General features: G+C 36.4%; 2 protein-coding genes across 5 annotated transcripts in view; one reads left to right on the forward strand and one right to left on the reverse strand.

Annotated features, from left to right (window-relative positions):
* The window catches only part of LOC105388349 (myocyte-specific enhancer factor 2), a 44560-nt gene extending 38113 nt beyond the window's left edge, over window positions 1–6447 (reverse strand). For 2 of the 4 annotated variants that reach the window (XM_011559243.3, XM_011559242.3), the window contains exon 1: window positions 6206–6446. The gene's annotated coding sequence lies outside the window, so the exon portion shown is untranslated. Of the gene's footprint in view, window positions 1–6205 lie in introns of all 4 variants that reach the window. The other 2 variants (XM_048633158.1, XM_011559244.3) reach the window with 2 other exon arrangements.
* Window positions 6448–11377: 4930 nt separating this feature from the next.
* On the forward strand, window positions 11378–14371 carry LOC105388350 (venom carboxylesterase-6). Its single transcript, XM_011559245.3, has 3 exons — window positions 11378–11616; window positions 12158–13440; window positions 13643–14371. The coding sequence occupies exons 1-3, from the start codon at window positions 11425–11427 to the stop codon at window positions 14028–14030; spliced, it is 1863 nt and encodes a 620-aa protein (XP_011557547.3). The 5' UTR covers window positions 11378–11424; the 3' UTR covers window positions 14031–14371.
* The last annotated feature ends 2001 nt before the right edge of the window (window positions 14372–16372 follow it).

Genomic DNA, 16372 nt, shown 5'->3' on the forward strand with positions numbered 1-16372 from the left:
TAAATAGTTTACTTAACTATGTTATCATTTATATGTATATCAGTAGGTAGGTACATAATCCTTTTCTCTCTAGTAAGTAAGTTCAAAAAAAGTGTCACTGCATTTTGAGTCTAGGATGTTTACGAGGTTTGGATAAAGTAATATTTAATGACGATGACACACGCTGAAATCTCGTCTCCTGAAGATTTATTGATTCAGGGTTCCTAACCACAGAAGGCCGCGCGGAACGCTACTAAATAAGTAAATATTATTAGAGCTAATATTTGAGGAGGCTGTGGGTGTGTGGGTGCTCCGTTGTTGTGATAATAAACGATCAGCCGCTCGAGATCCGACGGTGGGACACGGTCCATGTGATTGGCTGTCATATACAGGCTGTTAAAAGTCTGAGAAAATAAGTTGTTCAGAATGATCCCCTGAGTCACTTCCTTTTGACTAATCATAATTATCACGTTTACACTCCCTGCATTAATTAAGTTAGATTTAGGGATAGTAAAGATGCGTTCAGAATCCACTTATTGCGCGATAACAAGGTACTCGTAGATCCTCCGACACGAATCTGAACGGGATACTCTAAAAACTTGACATAAAAGTAACGAATGAAAGATATCAGCAATAGCGACAGTGAGCGCAGAAGCGCTGTGAAACTTTTTAGCTTATAAGTTATATAGTGCGCGGTCTAACTTGGAACTTCCAAAGAATGTATGTAATGAATTCTGCGCAATTCTGGACGCACGTTCTTCATTTTCACATTTACTAGCACTTAACTTTGTTGATAATTAATAGCAATATTTATGATCATGCTAACAACTGCCTCTAGGTAGCAATTGTTTCCCTTGCCATTCAGAGCGTCAATATAAACTTCAACACGATGTTGGATAGGAATAATTTCTGTAGATTTTGCATAATAAAGTCAAGTCAAGTCAAGGTAATTTTGCATAGAAACGCAAAATTACCAAAAAGCATGTACCTACTTAGTAGTAATAAATGTACTAGTTGCTGATGAAAGTGTTTGTGGGATTTTTACCGTTAAATGAAACTGGTTCACATTAAGATTCATATTCATACTTTCAACTGTTTCGATGTGGTGTTACATTTAGCCACAATACAGATTCGGTAAGCGACAGTAATTGGACATTTTGGACGACTTTGTAGGCGCACAGGAATTTCAGGTTTGCTTAATTACAACGTAATGGTACTTGAAGCTTACGAAGGTACCTTATCAATTTTTGAAAGTGTGATAAGGTCAGATCGAGGCTATTCGAAAGTGCTGATTTCATTGCTGGTGCCTGCTCGCCATCACAAAACCACTGAAAAGCACAAACAAACACCCAACCATATTACACAACTGTACTTTGAAAGGATATAATCTTGAAAATGTTATCAGATTTAAACGACACAATAACAAACTTATAAAGAGTATCGTACATATTACGTCACACAAGATAAATGATAACAATTATATTATTTGCAAAATAGATAAACAGACACACCGGTTAACTAAATGATAGCATAGCAGAGGTGTTCAATTCATCGTCTAACTACAGCTTGCCGCTATTCTACCTCACAAAAATGTGAGATTTCAAATAGAACATGGCATCGTAGTAACCTTCACTGGTAGCGAATAAAACAAAGGCCGAACATTTGTTCAAACAGAAGCTCTGGGGCAAAGCAAACCACTTTCCCTAAGGCAGCGCTATCTCTGTTTGGGCGAGACAGGGGGGCGGGAGGAGAGAGGCGCGCGGGGGGCGGCGGCAGAAGGTTATCACAAGTGATAAGAACTCATCCATCACTCCGTATCCACATCCACACAATGCGCTGGCACTGAGTGTGTATACGAAATATTTTAAATTTTAAATACTTGGCTTGCCATCCTTTCCGAAACCAAGGAATCTGGATATCGACGTTATCATTATCACCCAAAGAAAATCTAGAAAAATATGAAAAAAAAACCTACATTTCAAAACTTATTAGGTCTCAAATTCTGTTCAGCTAATTGAAATTTGAGATACATTCGTTAGCCTCGACGCCGGCGCCGGAGGTCGTCCGCCCACTGCAGCACCACACTCCAGCTGAACTACGGAAGGAAGCTTTAACGATCATAAGGATTTCGTATATCAAGTAGCACCAATATCATTTTCACATAAATTATGCCCATGTAATGTAATTCATACGAATTTTAAACAAGGCCATTGCCGTTTGTCGAAGACATTTGTAATGATAATCACGAAGCCCAGTAATCGGCAAATTAGTATTCCTAAACTCTATAAATGAAAGGAAGTATATGCGATCGTGAGTAAACTAATAAAGTGTAAGTAAAGTGTTAGATTAAGGTTATGTATGAATCACAATGGCTCTGAAGTTTCAATATCGATCCAATTTCATGAAGTCATCACGAAAATCTGTTGTAAACTACGTAGTATTTGGCATAGAGCATGAAGTCTCAAAGATTGTTAGAAGCGATATTACGCAACAACTCGTGACTCTTATTACAATTAGCTTCTGTTCAGAACGCCGCATGTCCCTTCGGTACCTACAAGTAAATCTAGTCTTTGTTATTGGACACTCAAGAGTCAAATTACAATGGATTTGTTTTAATAAATGCTTCTTTATCTGCAGTGAATGCTAACATGCTTTTTCCTGCACTTTTCAAATCATCTGAATTACTTCTATCTTTATTGACACGTTATACTACGATAATGATTAGAATTTTTGACATGGTTTAAAGTAGTGTTTTTAATAAATGTATGGTAACCTTTACCACCTAAATGGACTCTACCTATATTTTAAGAGTCTGTTAATTTTAATAAAAAATACTTATTGGTGTATTTAATTTTTATTCTTATTATAAATACTTGGTTACTATTATAAATTATACATTTTAGTGTATGCAAACACACTAAAATGTCCTATTTTACAACAAATGAAAGAACAACATTGAAAAAAAAAACAACAAGGATTCCAATAAGAAAATATTTGACGCCAATATTCATGACCCTACTTCTAAGATGAATCTTCCAAAATCAAATTAGATGTAGCTATAGAAATAATTGCCCGAAGATAAAAGTTTCTTAACTGAAACCGTGGTAGATGTGGGCAATAAAGTGAACAATATTAACAAAGATGAAAAAAAAGGCAAAACGGCAGTTAAACACGCACGACTACGAGAACCCGCCGAGCACACCGCATACGCATACATTGACATAAATTAAGTTTTCACACACACAGACAAACACGCAAAAACATCGCAGATGTGCTCACAGCGACTCTTGAGGCAAAAACACGACGGACAAGTTCTTGATAGCGTCTGGACTACGTCACATATTATATTGTGAGCAGATATTCTTTACACACTTTGTTCAATTTTGATTATTGTTCGTTTTTTTGTTGTTAATTGTTTAATCCAACAGCAAAACATCCAAAAATACTACCTGATTAGGTATTATATTTAGATTTGAATCAAACCTTTGAAGTTTATTGGCGAGTACCAGACATGAGCTAGATTATGCGACTAAAAGTATAATAAATGTGAATAATGTACTTATCCACTTTGAAAAACTCTCTAAACGAATATTTTATTTGTAAAAAAAAACTACTATCTACTAGTGCAACACACTCGAGTGCGTTAATAAAACTTTTATTATCCTTTTAACTTGCACTATTACCATTAACTAGTTTTTAGTTGCAATTAAACTTATCCTTAGATAATTTCTAGTTGGTTACCTTTTACACAGTGGTTTTATAATCTGGTACTATAAGCCTAGATTGTGATCTTAGTTTACACCCTTTCAAATACCTTTATATTGAGGTAGGTCGATGATTGTGTTACTTGCAAAATAAATGCTTATAATATAGGTAAATTGCAAAAAATAAGGAATATTTTGTAAATACTTATAAATGTGTATACATATGTGATAGTAATCTGGCATGGTAATTCACTTGTATTATTATCTGTAGCCTCTATCACCTTGAATTAGATGTCGTCAGCAGAACCAGTTTGTAAAGTGTGTAAAATGTCAGACCTGAAGGTCAAAAGTTCTTAAAATCGTCGACATAACACTGTTTCCTACCATTTTTGCGTTTCCATTAACATAACAACAAGTTTGGTTGTTTATTTCAAGCAAGTACTCGTTCTTGTTTGAATATGTCACTTACTCTAAATATCGAAACAATCATGTAACAATACATAAACTTCTTACCGGTATATCATTGGTAACCGGTATAGTATTGGCATCCACTTTCTCATCTTTTTTTATAAAAAAAATTACAAAGATATGAAACCATTATTGATCAAATAGATGAGAGTTACAAAAAAAAATATACTACACTTAAGAAGCTTATCTTGACAGTACTAAATAGATTAGTACGGAAAGGAATCGCTTTGGGCAGTTACGTCTACAATAATAAGTTTTTTTCATTGGTCAGGTTCAAAGTTGTAAGGCAGGTCACGGTTGAATGCATTAATGTAAACGGATGTGCAATTGTGCTGTGTGATAACATTATCAAGTTATATTGTCAGTAAAAATTATACTACTTTGTTGAATTTTTGTGATGTTTCCTTGGAATCCCAATATTACTTTGTTTCTTTTGTATTGCCTTCTTTATATGTGGTCCTTTATTTATTTTAGTTTTCTGTAGCCAGATAAAATCCTGTGATCAGTTTGACAGAGTGCAATGTTGCCTAGCCACTGGCGAGTACCAGGCTAGCAGCGGATCGTGGCGGTGTCGCATTACGCGGTGGCTGTTGACACCAGCGCCTGATTAATATTTATGATACGGCCGGGGATCTCGCATGGGCGTTTCGCGCAAGCAAATTATAGCCGTCTCACTCGTATCTACATCAGCTCCTCAGGTTGGAAAGAGATCGCAAAGGTAAACATGTGCTTGATCTTTTAACGCTTGATTGTGGTGTGCGAATGAGAATCCCAAATCTTCTTCAACCTTTGTTTTTTTACAGTGGCTTCTTTACTAACCATGTCAAGCAAGTAGGTACGTTTGACTTTTATTTTCATTAGTGTTAAATTATTAAATATTTACCATAAACTAAATGATAGGGATCATAAAGACCTTTGCAAAATACAGTGACTTTTACAAATTATATAATAATTGGTACTTAATACTTATTATAATGTGAGTAAGACAAGCATGAATGAAGTATTCTTAGGTATTTTGAACAGTCTAAAACAGATAAAGCTAGACTTCCAAAGAAGTTGGCAAGTATGTAGAACAAGGTGTGGAACCTGCTCAGACTAGACTTTATCGAGGTGTCTCAACTCAACTTGCAGACCTCAAAGAAGATACACAAAAATGCGCTTATTATTAGCTACGTTGATGTTGTTGGACAGAACCCTTTAGTGTCGTCAATTTTAGATAATGTGTTTTCTTCAATTGCTGACCACACACTGTTTCCAACAGTATTTAAAATTTTATGTACATTTAAATTACTCATTGAACCGTTTCATTAGTCATCAACTCATCACATCAGTAACAGTCTCACTTAGTCTTAATTGAAGCGCATCCAAAACTCCCTGCGTGATACTCATTGAACAAAGGTCTAGGCGACGTAGTACTTGATACTTTGTTGAGACAATTAATGTTATTTTTTTGTAATTAACATTGTAAGTGTAGATAGATTTACAAACAATTTCTTTAATGACAGGCCTTTGGCTAGTTTCTACATCGATGATTTCTTAATTACGTTTTTCTTGTGACACTCCCACATTATGCGGCACTGCTGCATTATCATTGTCTTGGACGACATCATTATGGTTATTTGTCTGGACTTTTTCCGTGAGCTCGCTCGCGACGCCTGCAGCGCCGGCCGGCGCGGGCGAGACTTCGCCTCAAGGTCATGTTATCGCGCTATCGCCAGCCCTGAACCGCTCAAGGTTAAAATTCAAATAATAAATCCTAGGTACACGTTCTCAATTCAATCCACCATATCTGTTCCTCACAGTCCCCGTCGGAACGAGGTCAAATTTAGTTATTCTTACAGGAACTGGGCAATCTCGACTGTCTTGTTAATTCACTGCGAGTGGAACGCGAGCATGAGGGCACGTCCGAGCCGGACGCGCGCTCGCTGCTGAGCAACACACAATTCTGCATTATCGTCTCAAATTAAATTAGCTTCTTGTTTACATTTTATAAATAGAGCGTGTTCACGTGGCTGGGTCGAGAGTGTTGTGTGGAGGAGGCGGCAGTCACTCACCGGGCGCTGTTAACATCCTCCGGGTGCGGGCTGGGGATCCTGCGGCACACTGACACTCGCGCGGGAACTCAAGCACTCACAGACGGCGCACAAGTTCGGTAGCACACGCGAGGACTGCACGGCGCGACACCCACAACTAGAATGCGAGGCGGCCGGGAGTGTGCGGGGCGCGGGGGGTATCCGAGCGCGACACACGGCTCATACGAAGGCGCGACAAGAAGAACTGCCGAGCTGCCGACTGGCGCGAGCGTGCCGTTCGTTATTGGCTCGGCGGAGGATGACGTCATGGGCGGCGGCCAATGGCGGCGCAGTGCGTGGTTCCCCGGCCGGCCGCGAGAGGCGCTGGCGGGAGGCAGTCGCCCGCCCGCCCTACGCCGAGCTTCCTTGAGCTCGCTTGGGCGTGCTTTCACACACGGGCGGCCATCAAGAATGTGGATTCATGGCTTCAATATAATATTATGCTCTATGATTTGTTCAAATTGTTCCTTCTGTTTGGTAAAGAACCATTAGTGTTCATAATTACGAAATTGCTACTATAGTCGTCACCGTCGATCAAAGCAAATTATTATTTGTTCCTCGAGCATTATTTGTTGCAGGTCATTACTTTAATAAATTTAATGTTGACCTGATAATTATCGCAAGGCTTTCTCACACTTACCTTTTATATTTTCGGTATTTTTTACAAAAACTTTTTTGCTGAATTCCGATTAATTTTTGATTAAAAAACCGGCTAGTGTGTTGGTACTTGGTACCATTATCTACAAAATACTGGTAGTACCTACTCGAAAATTTCCCTGTAGGTCCTGAAAGGTTTCCCTATAGACTTGAGTATTTTATGGTAGGTACACAGAATAGATATCTCCACGGGTGAGAAGGTGTTTAGTCTTGACAAACAGACGGACAGACGGTCAGACGAACAACAAAGTTATTATATTGTTAAGTTTATACTGTGATATAAGATTATTGGTCTCAAAAATTAATTATTCCTAACTGTTTGTGATTTTTTAAATCGTTTCTTTTTTATATTGACGGAAATCTTAAAAACTTTCTAAGTATATTTTTCCCAAGGAAAATGCGGGATGTAAATTTAAACCGCTAGATTTGTTATTGTTTAAATCTGTTTTAAGCTTGTTTTTAAATGTTTTTAATCATAAATTAAGATAACATAAGTACCTAATGTATGATGAATAATGATAAATATCACAATATAATTAAATAAACGTAGTATTAGTAAAGTAGTGAAATTAAGGCCTTCACAAGTATTAAAGGTGTGAAATAAGGCAATATTTGTCATGTGTTTATGCCTTACCTTAGGTAATTGCTTTCGTAAATACAACCTACGATCGGCCATTACTATGCAATTATATGAACTTGTAAATTGTTCCTTGGACAATTTTATATGAAGACAGGCAATGGTAGAATATATCATCAAAGCAAAAGGTACAATACAAACAAATTGTAATGATCGAAGGAAAATGTAATAAGTTAATAGTAGTATGGTGCAAAATACATAATACTATATTCGATACATTTCCCTCGGTATCACTAAAACTCTATGAAGTATGGATTGTATAAGGACTAAGTAAATTGTTGTTACATGAATGTGGGAGCTAATTAAAAGATGGGTTGTTTGATGGTAATGGTTAAAAATATTATAAATTAAAGATATCTGCATTTATCTCATGCATTCATGATATTTTAACGGCGTTGAAACCAACAATTCCAACTAAACAAATGAATACCTAAACGTGATTGATAAGTCACCACCATAACTTAAAACTTAAGGTAAAATGGACCTAATCATAACAAGGAAGCCCATGAATCTGCTATAAACATCACAATACTAACCGTGCCTTTAGCTTCAGGAGAGGTTTCAGTGCATTAAACTCCCGTTTCAAGTAAATCTTGAGCTGCGCGCGCGCACGCCCGCGGAGGGGAAACGGTCAGAAATAGAACGCATGGATTTCAAAGTGAATGTACACATATTGAGTAGGCTTTCTCAGTGTACATTAAGTAAAAAATACGCATAGGTGGGTAAGTTTTGTAAGGGGTCATATAAAAAAATATGTTGCTGTTCGATAGTCTCGCTGAAACACGAGAACGGCTAAAACGATTTGGCTAATATTGTGGTTTTGAATTACCTACTTATCACGTTTTTGAAAGTCAATTCAATAATATTATTTATAAGTACCAAGTAAAATTTTAAACATTTCAGTAGTAGTTAATAGTATAATTTTGAACATAACAGATAGATTCTATCCGCATAAAGTTTAAAAGATGAGAAACAGAAATTCCACTGGAAAACCTTATATAAGCGGACATAAATAAAAATCAAGTGATAGGCTCCATTCTTGCATCCTATTACAAAACGTGGTTGCTACGTCGAGAGGCATAATCTGAGCTTCAAGTATCCTAGACGACCTAGGCTACACGGACGACACCGTGCTAATTTCGCAAAACAATATCTCTATGAAAAGATAAACTCATACACCAACCTTCTGGACCTCTAAGGTGCCATAGGGTAGAAAAAAAAACGTAGTTACTATTCATTAGTAGATAATCTGTGCTCTAAATGTGTACACTCACACCCCGTAGTCCGTGCCAAGCCAACTGTTGGTAGTTTTTATTTTCTTTCACTTAAGATTTCAGAGACAATCCCTTACGTAGAGGAGTTCTTATCTTATGACAGATTTATTTTGACTGCAATATCAAAGGATCTCCGGAGACAATTATTTTTCATTCTAATGGTAGGCAGTAATCGTGGATTAATGAGTGGCGGCTTGAAACCAGAAGTCATTTTGAAGTGCAATTAAACGCTACGTTTGCATTGCTTTGCCTCCAAAAATAGGATTAAATTAATTGGAATATTTTTTTTATTGATAAAGGATTGTATGTGTAAGCAGTTGTTAACATAGTGGAGTCTCCGGATGGTTTTGATTGAAGTCGAAGGAATAAATTAGTATCTAATTTTGCAAAAGAATGATCCTTTGCCGTTATATTTAATATTCGCAGTAATTAGTTTCTGAAAATATTGACATATTTTCTGAAAAAAAAACTATGTCTCTTGTGGGTCTTGGCCTCAGACACAAGAAGTCCTCATATCTCTATCCAGCGCGGTATCTTTCCAGTCGCCTGCCTGTAAGAATGAATGCAGTAGGGGCTCTGACCGTCATACTAAATATAAATAAATAAATGAATAAATAAATAACTGAACTATAAAAATATCTAATTTAGAATGTTCATGAAAAAAGTCTTCCTATAAACTTTGTTGGTCACTTACTACCTACTTTTTTTTTATAAATGGGAGATATCGAATTTTTCAGATATTTTAAAAAGTCGCAGGTATGATTTTATGATATGATAGAGCTAAAGAAGACAGATGCACAGGATTTTTAAAAAAACTATTCGACCTGTGACTGCTGGGCTGAGGTGTTGGAAAAAAAAAACTGTACTGTAAGTGATGATTTGACCTAAATTCGGCAACACGAAGTAAAAACTTAAAATCCTTGTGTGCAATGTCTTTGTACATAACAAGCAAGTAGTCTAGTTGTCGACGTAAACAAAGGCCTCACACACGTTACAGTTATGGTAGATTTTTTGTCAATATTGTGCATATTCAACCCAATGTGTTATGCATAACATGAAATGAGCTTTGTGTGTCTCTACGGAGTCTACCAGCAAAATTTTACATTACAATTCAGTTCAAGCGTAGATAAATGAGCACCTTGTGTTATTGTGATCAGGGTTGGAAATAGTTTGGTTGTGGATGTGGTTGTTACGAGAGTAGTTTTTTCAGTGGACCCACGTGGTGAAACACATGTAAGAATGCGGTCCCGGCGCATCTCTGTTCAGTCCGGGGGAATTCTGGAGCCCTTATCTTGTGTCTATGGGGCCGTAGTTACGAGTATGTAATAATAATAAAATGTGGGGACATTTCTCACACGGCCATCTCGGCCATCCGACCCCAAACTAGGCAAAGCTTCTAATATGGGTATGGGAAAGCTGATATATCTACACAGATACATAGATAGATACATTTACATTTAACACCCAAGACCCGAGAACAAAATATCAATAATTAAACAAATATCTGCCTGACCGGGAATTGAACCCGGGACCTTCGCCATAGTAGTCAGAGACACTAACTACTACACCATTCGGTCGTTACGGAAAAGAAAAATTATGTAAAGGATACAAAATATAAGAATGATTATTATCTGCGTGCCAACTATTGTCTAGGTTTAAACGAAAGTAAAACAAAACAATTAATTATGATGAACAGAATGTGACAAACACTTAAATTATATGTTTTGTTTCCATTTAACATAATATTTTTTCTTGTCATGTTTACTGTCGAGACGTGGTCGAGACATTTTACTTTATCAGTAAGGTTATTTATTATTTAAGCAGGTTCGTATACAAACATCATTAAAGCTTCTTAAAGTCTATCATTACTAAAACGACGAATAATCCAACATCTCTCAAGTTATAACCTTGAATAGGGATTGAATCATCGTAATTATGTTCTGTAATTATGTTAAAGTTTCTCTGAAATTCTTACAAGAACCAGCGGAGTCTAGCAGCATGCGTCCATCTGCTCACCACATTGCGCCCTCACCTCGCGACCCCCACGGAGGGAACCCAAGAAAAAACTGTGACCAACATTCTATCACATGAGAAACTAAACTTTATTTTAAGCTTCATAAAAGTATGATTTTGAATAAATACGTGTGGGTACAGTTAAAACGGTTTATTTTGTTTTTGCTTCGATTTTTTTCTGCAACTTTCATTGGTTGGTAGGTCTTTGACCCGTGTTTATCATTTTATCCGGCAATATTCATCGGTTCATTCCTATAAGTACATGTAACATTTTATGTCATATTCAGGTACATGTATCAGTTTTTTTTCATGTACATAATTTATCAAATATGTATTTAAATATTTACTAATTTAATTCCTATTTCACTTAAGCTAACTGACCAAATCAGTTAGAGTACTTAACCATTAGTTTTTATAGGATATTGAAATGAAGATCATTATCAAAAAACTTGTGTGATTAGATATTTTTTTACTCTAGTATGATCTTAAAGTGACACTATCAAGAAATAGGGAAAAAAGTGTATCTAATCAGATAATAACATCAAAGACTGGGTGACATATCTATGATATGTCTCCGACTTAATAGAAGTCTGACTGTTGATCGTGTTGTATCGGTAACAATGTGGTCGGTAATTTTACTGTCAATTTTGGCATCAGCCCAAGGTCAAACCCCGACGGAGGATGTTCCTCCTACAGTGACTATAGCGCAAGGGTCCGTTGTAGGTACTGCTGTGACTAGCTCCGGATTTACACACTATGAATTCCACGGGATACCGTATGCTGACTCTACTTCTGGATCTCACAGGTTCAAGGTAAGTACTACGTTTTAATACTATAAATAAAATTATTTCCAAAGTCAAAATACAACTCTGAAATCTAAACAGCTCCAGGTCCAAAACAGGAAAAAATATACACTCACAGGCAATGAAAAAGTTCCACTCAAAAAATGTCGACAGCAAACAACCCAAATTTTTTCAAACATATAATTTAAAATTTGTACAAAATATTACTTATTGTAATAGTGTTTAGTTGGTAATATCCTGATGCTTTGTTAAATGTACTTCAATGTTGCAGAAGGCTTCATTAAGCTATCCTTTTCCGTTTATTTATGAGTAAATATGTTTTTTTCTCAGTGGAACTTGGAAGTTTTTTATTACCCGTGAGTGTATGCCAGTCATTTCTGACTCAAAAAGAGATAAGACTGGAAGTAGGACTGAAAAATAAAAAAATATCATTTTTTTATGTATACTGTCAAGTTTTGTATCATTCTACAAAGGATAACTGAAAATTGTGAACCCCGTTCTTTTTACTAGTAAGAATTACCTATATTTATATAATACTATTATATTGCAGGCGCCACGACCAGCACCCACATTCACACAGACTTTTGTTGCTGATCGCAAAGGAATCAAATGTGTGAAAGCTATAAAGGGGGGATACGAGGGCACCGAAGATTGCTTGGTGGCCAACGTCTACACACCGGCCATTGATCCAGAAAAGAAATACCCAGTAATGGTTTGGATTAAAGGGTCCGAGTTTGAGAAAACTAAGGGACCTGAACTATCTTTTAGAAATCTTATTGAAAAGGAAGTAATAGTCGTGTCTCTAAACTTCAGAGAGTCGATTCTCGGGTATCTTTGTCTTGGAACAGAAACTGCGCCTGGTAACGCTGGATTGAAAGATATAATTGCTGGACTTCAATGGGTGAAAGATAACATTGAACAGTTTGGTGGAGACCCTGAGAGTATAACCCTATTTGGGCATGGTTCTGGAGCTGCGGCGGTAGATTTAGTCACTCTCTCTCCAATGTCTAAGGGCTTGGTGCATAGAGCTATAGCTCAGAGTGGAAGCTCAATTTCCCCTTGGTCAGTCACACGGGATCCGACACAATATGCCATACTAGTAGCAGAACAACTTGGGCATGAAATTACTGAGGAATTAGATATTGAAAAGCTTTCGGAAGTTTTTACTAGAACAAGTGTTGCCGCTCTAATGGCAGTTATAGATGAGTTGGATTTAACTGATAACTCATTGGCTTTTGCACCGTGTATCGAAAATGAGCATTTAGATGATGAAAAGTTTCTAGAAAAATCACCTTTTAGTACGCTAACTGAAGGAACTTACACTAAAATACCTATGATCTTCGGATTTGTTGAAAACGAAGGAACAATACGTTTTGATGAGGCACTAGAAGCTGATTGGCTAACAAAGATGGATCAATCGTTTTCAGACTTTATTCAGCCTGATTTGGAGTTTGAAACAACTGAAGAAAGGGAATCAATAGCCAAAGAAATACGTTCAAGGTATTTTAATAGTAATCCGATTAACATGGAAAACATTGAAAGTTATATTGATTATCATGGTGATACCATGGTTTTAATATCAGTTATAAGGGAAGCTCGCCTTAGGGCAGGATCTTCTGGAGAACCAACCTATTTATATGAGTTTTCTTATCAAGGGGCTGTTGGTGACGCTTTTGTTGGAAGTCTCCCGGCGAGTGTGGTCGGGGCAGCTCATGGACAAGAGTTGGCTTATTTATTTGACATTGATACTGCAGCTACAGTGGAGACGAACGCTGGTGATGAATTTGTCCAAAAAGTTCTCGTTGAGAGGTGGACAAACTTTGCCAAGACTGGGTGAGCTGATTTTGTTTTATATGCGAAATCATTCAAGTATATTTCAATCAATTTGGTTTATTTCCTGTTTTCCAAAAAAAAAATAGTTTGCTATTGCATTAAAATTTCATTTTTCTAAAATATTTTATTTGTTTGTTCAGGAATATAATATAACAAAAGCAGTAGTAGTAAGTATATAATATCTTCTACTTCTTACTTTCAGCCGACCTACCAGTGAGTCGTCAGCATCATTCTGGCCAGTCGTGAACTCTGGGAACACCAATGTGCTCCTCATTCGTAATGAACCTAACTCCATCAACCAGGCTACTGACGTGCCTATAACTGACCCACACAGAGAAGACGTCGACTTCTGGAATCAGATATATGAGGAGCACTTCCTAGATGCTGAGGGTCATTGGACTGCTGAAGAGAAAGAAGAAGAGGAAGAAGAAGAAGTTGACACTACTGAGGATCCGTTGATGACCACGGAGACACCAGAAACCGAGCCAGATGTACCAGATTCTGCGTCTGCGGCCGTTGGTTACACATTTTTAATCCTAGCATTCTTTGCCGTAGTAGATAAGTTCCATTCTGCTCAAATTTTGGCGTAAGTATGTTTGAAATAGTTAGTAGTTGTATTAGTATTTAGATTGTATAGTACTTAAAATATTAAAATTACTTGAGTCTTAGTTGAATTTTGTGAAAAATTCATTCTAAAGATGTGAATAAATATTATCTGAAGAATAGATACGTAAGTTATGTGAATAAGTATTCGTGGAAAGATTGATAATACTTTATCTTTAATACCTTGTTTTTCGTTTAAATCTTCTATCAATGTGTACAATCGAATGTTTCTTTTTGAGACGTCCAAAAAGAAATAATTTATCTGTTTGAACCACTTACTTTTAAGATAAAAACTGTTATGTTGAAAAATAAAGTCAAATTGAATGTTCATTATTTTATTTCATACGTTTTAAACAGTTTCAGGTACACTACTTGGTTACTAATCCTTCTCATATTTTAGACAAAAACTTAATTTATACCTATAAATAATATACGAGTATATTTTTGTACTCGTAGATGATCAAAAGAATAGTTGATATAGATTAGTAGAGGAATATATTTAATACCACGATTTGTGATAAGTGGCATTAAGCTCTTTTCATCTCAACTATTCTATTCTATTCTCTGTGGGGGTATAAGTACCTGCCCTGCACCTGGCTCTCTCGAATGGAACCTTTGTGCATATCCCCTAGGTACAAACTGCTTTCCTAAGCTTGGACCATTTCCCACCACGCTGGTCCAATGCGGGTTGGTGGGTTCACTAGATTGATGTGCTTAATCTGGATATGTAGGTTTCCTCGCGATGTTTTCCTTCACCATAAAAGCGATGCATGGTATACATTGTATATATAAATTCAAAAAACTCTGCACATGTCAGCGCCGGGATTCGAACCCGCATATCTTGCGTGAGAAGCGGGCGCTCACCCGATTAAGCTACCACCTTCTTCTTCTACAACAGGTATATACATTTTTAAGCAGTGTATGATTAATATATATATTACCTACAGTTAAGTAATTTTGTTTTTCTGTAGATAGAATACTTACAGAATAGGCTCTTGAGTTATGCATAAGGCTCCCTACACATTACACATACTGTCGTGTGAGGTTGCGTGACCGCTGATGATGCAGAAACTTGCAAAGGTCACGGTTGTGTCAGCATGAAGGTCAAGGTCAGTAGTAAGGGTTTTATGCGTTTATACAGTAGTGTACATGTATGTACAGTCACCAAAAAAGATTATATAATTACTATAAAATATAGTAAACAATTTACAATTTAACTGCACTAGGTATTGCAATTTATCGATATCACGACCAACAGATAGGTAATTGTGATTAAGTAACTGAAATTAAAGTGCACTCAACATATTTATGTAGGTATACTAACTGTTAATCATAAGCCACGTAAGTTATAATTTTAGATTCCATTGCTTACCCATAAGTGTTTCCGTTGGGTTTGTAAAATTGTTTATAAAACAACATCATTGTAGGCCATAAAAGCGACTTTTGCAGCTGGATTTGCATATGGGCGTTTCATGACGGTTATATTATGGTAAAATGTGTAAAAATAACTGCGCTATAAAAAGGGTAAGCCGATTGTTTTGACAACAAATGGTAAATGCTAAATCTGTTTAATTAAATTCAGTTATGTCAGTACCTAATGGTACTATTATAATGATGGTTGTATGTAAGTAATATTTTTATACCTATACATATATATTTTAATGCTATGTAAATATGTAAAGTATCTTATTAATAATTTGTAAAATAATTTGATATACCTACTTACCTACCTACTTAGGTATGTATTACACTCTTAGTAAATTATGGTTGGCTAACAAAACAAGGAAGCTTTAAGCTTCAGCTCAGATTAACGGAAAGCATTTAAGGTTTTGATAACAGTTCATAATATCATAGTGCGATTGAATTCATGAAGACTAAAATCTTCTATTCTTATATTTAATTGGGTGCGAAAAGTGGGTGCAGCAATGCACCTCTGCCTACCCCGCAAGGGAGTACATTAGGACAAGGTGTGAGTGTTTATACTTTATTTTTTATTACTCGTATATGTAGGTAATTCAAAAGTATTGGATCAAATAGGCCGTCATAATAATATTATAATCAAGTGTACCTACTGTTACATCGACCACTACAAGTTACAGATTATGTCCCTTAAGGGAGTATAGAACGTAACGTCTCGGGTATCGTATCGGCTCTTGACTGAAATTACTGCGCACACGTGCTAAACCACGTCGATTTTTTATGTTCTCCGTTCTTGTGGAGAGGCTATTATGGATGCGGCTGATTCCAGTCAGTAAATTGTTAGTTCAGAGAGCTTACTTGCATATATTTATAAAGGTGTAAGTTGACTGGTAGACAATGCTTGTGGTAT

The sequence above is a fragment of the Plutella xylostella genome, chromosome 5 (genome assembly GCF_932276165.1).
Source record: "Plutella xylostella chromosome 5, ilPluXylo3.1, whole genome shotgun sequence".
Taxonomy (NCBI): domain Eukaryota; kingdom Metazoa; phylum Arthropoda; class Insecta; order Lepidoptera; family Plutellidae; genus Plutella; species Plutella xylostella.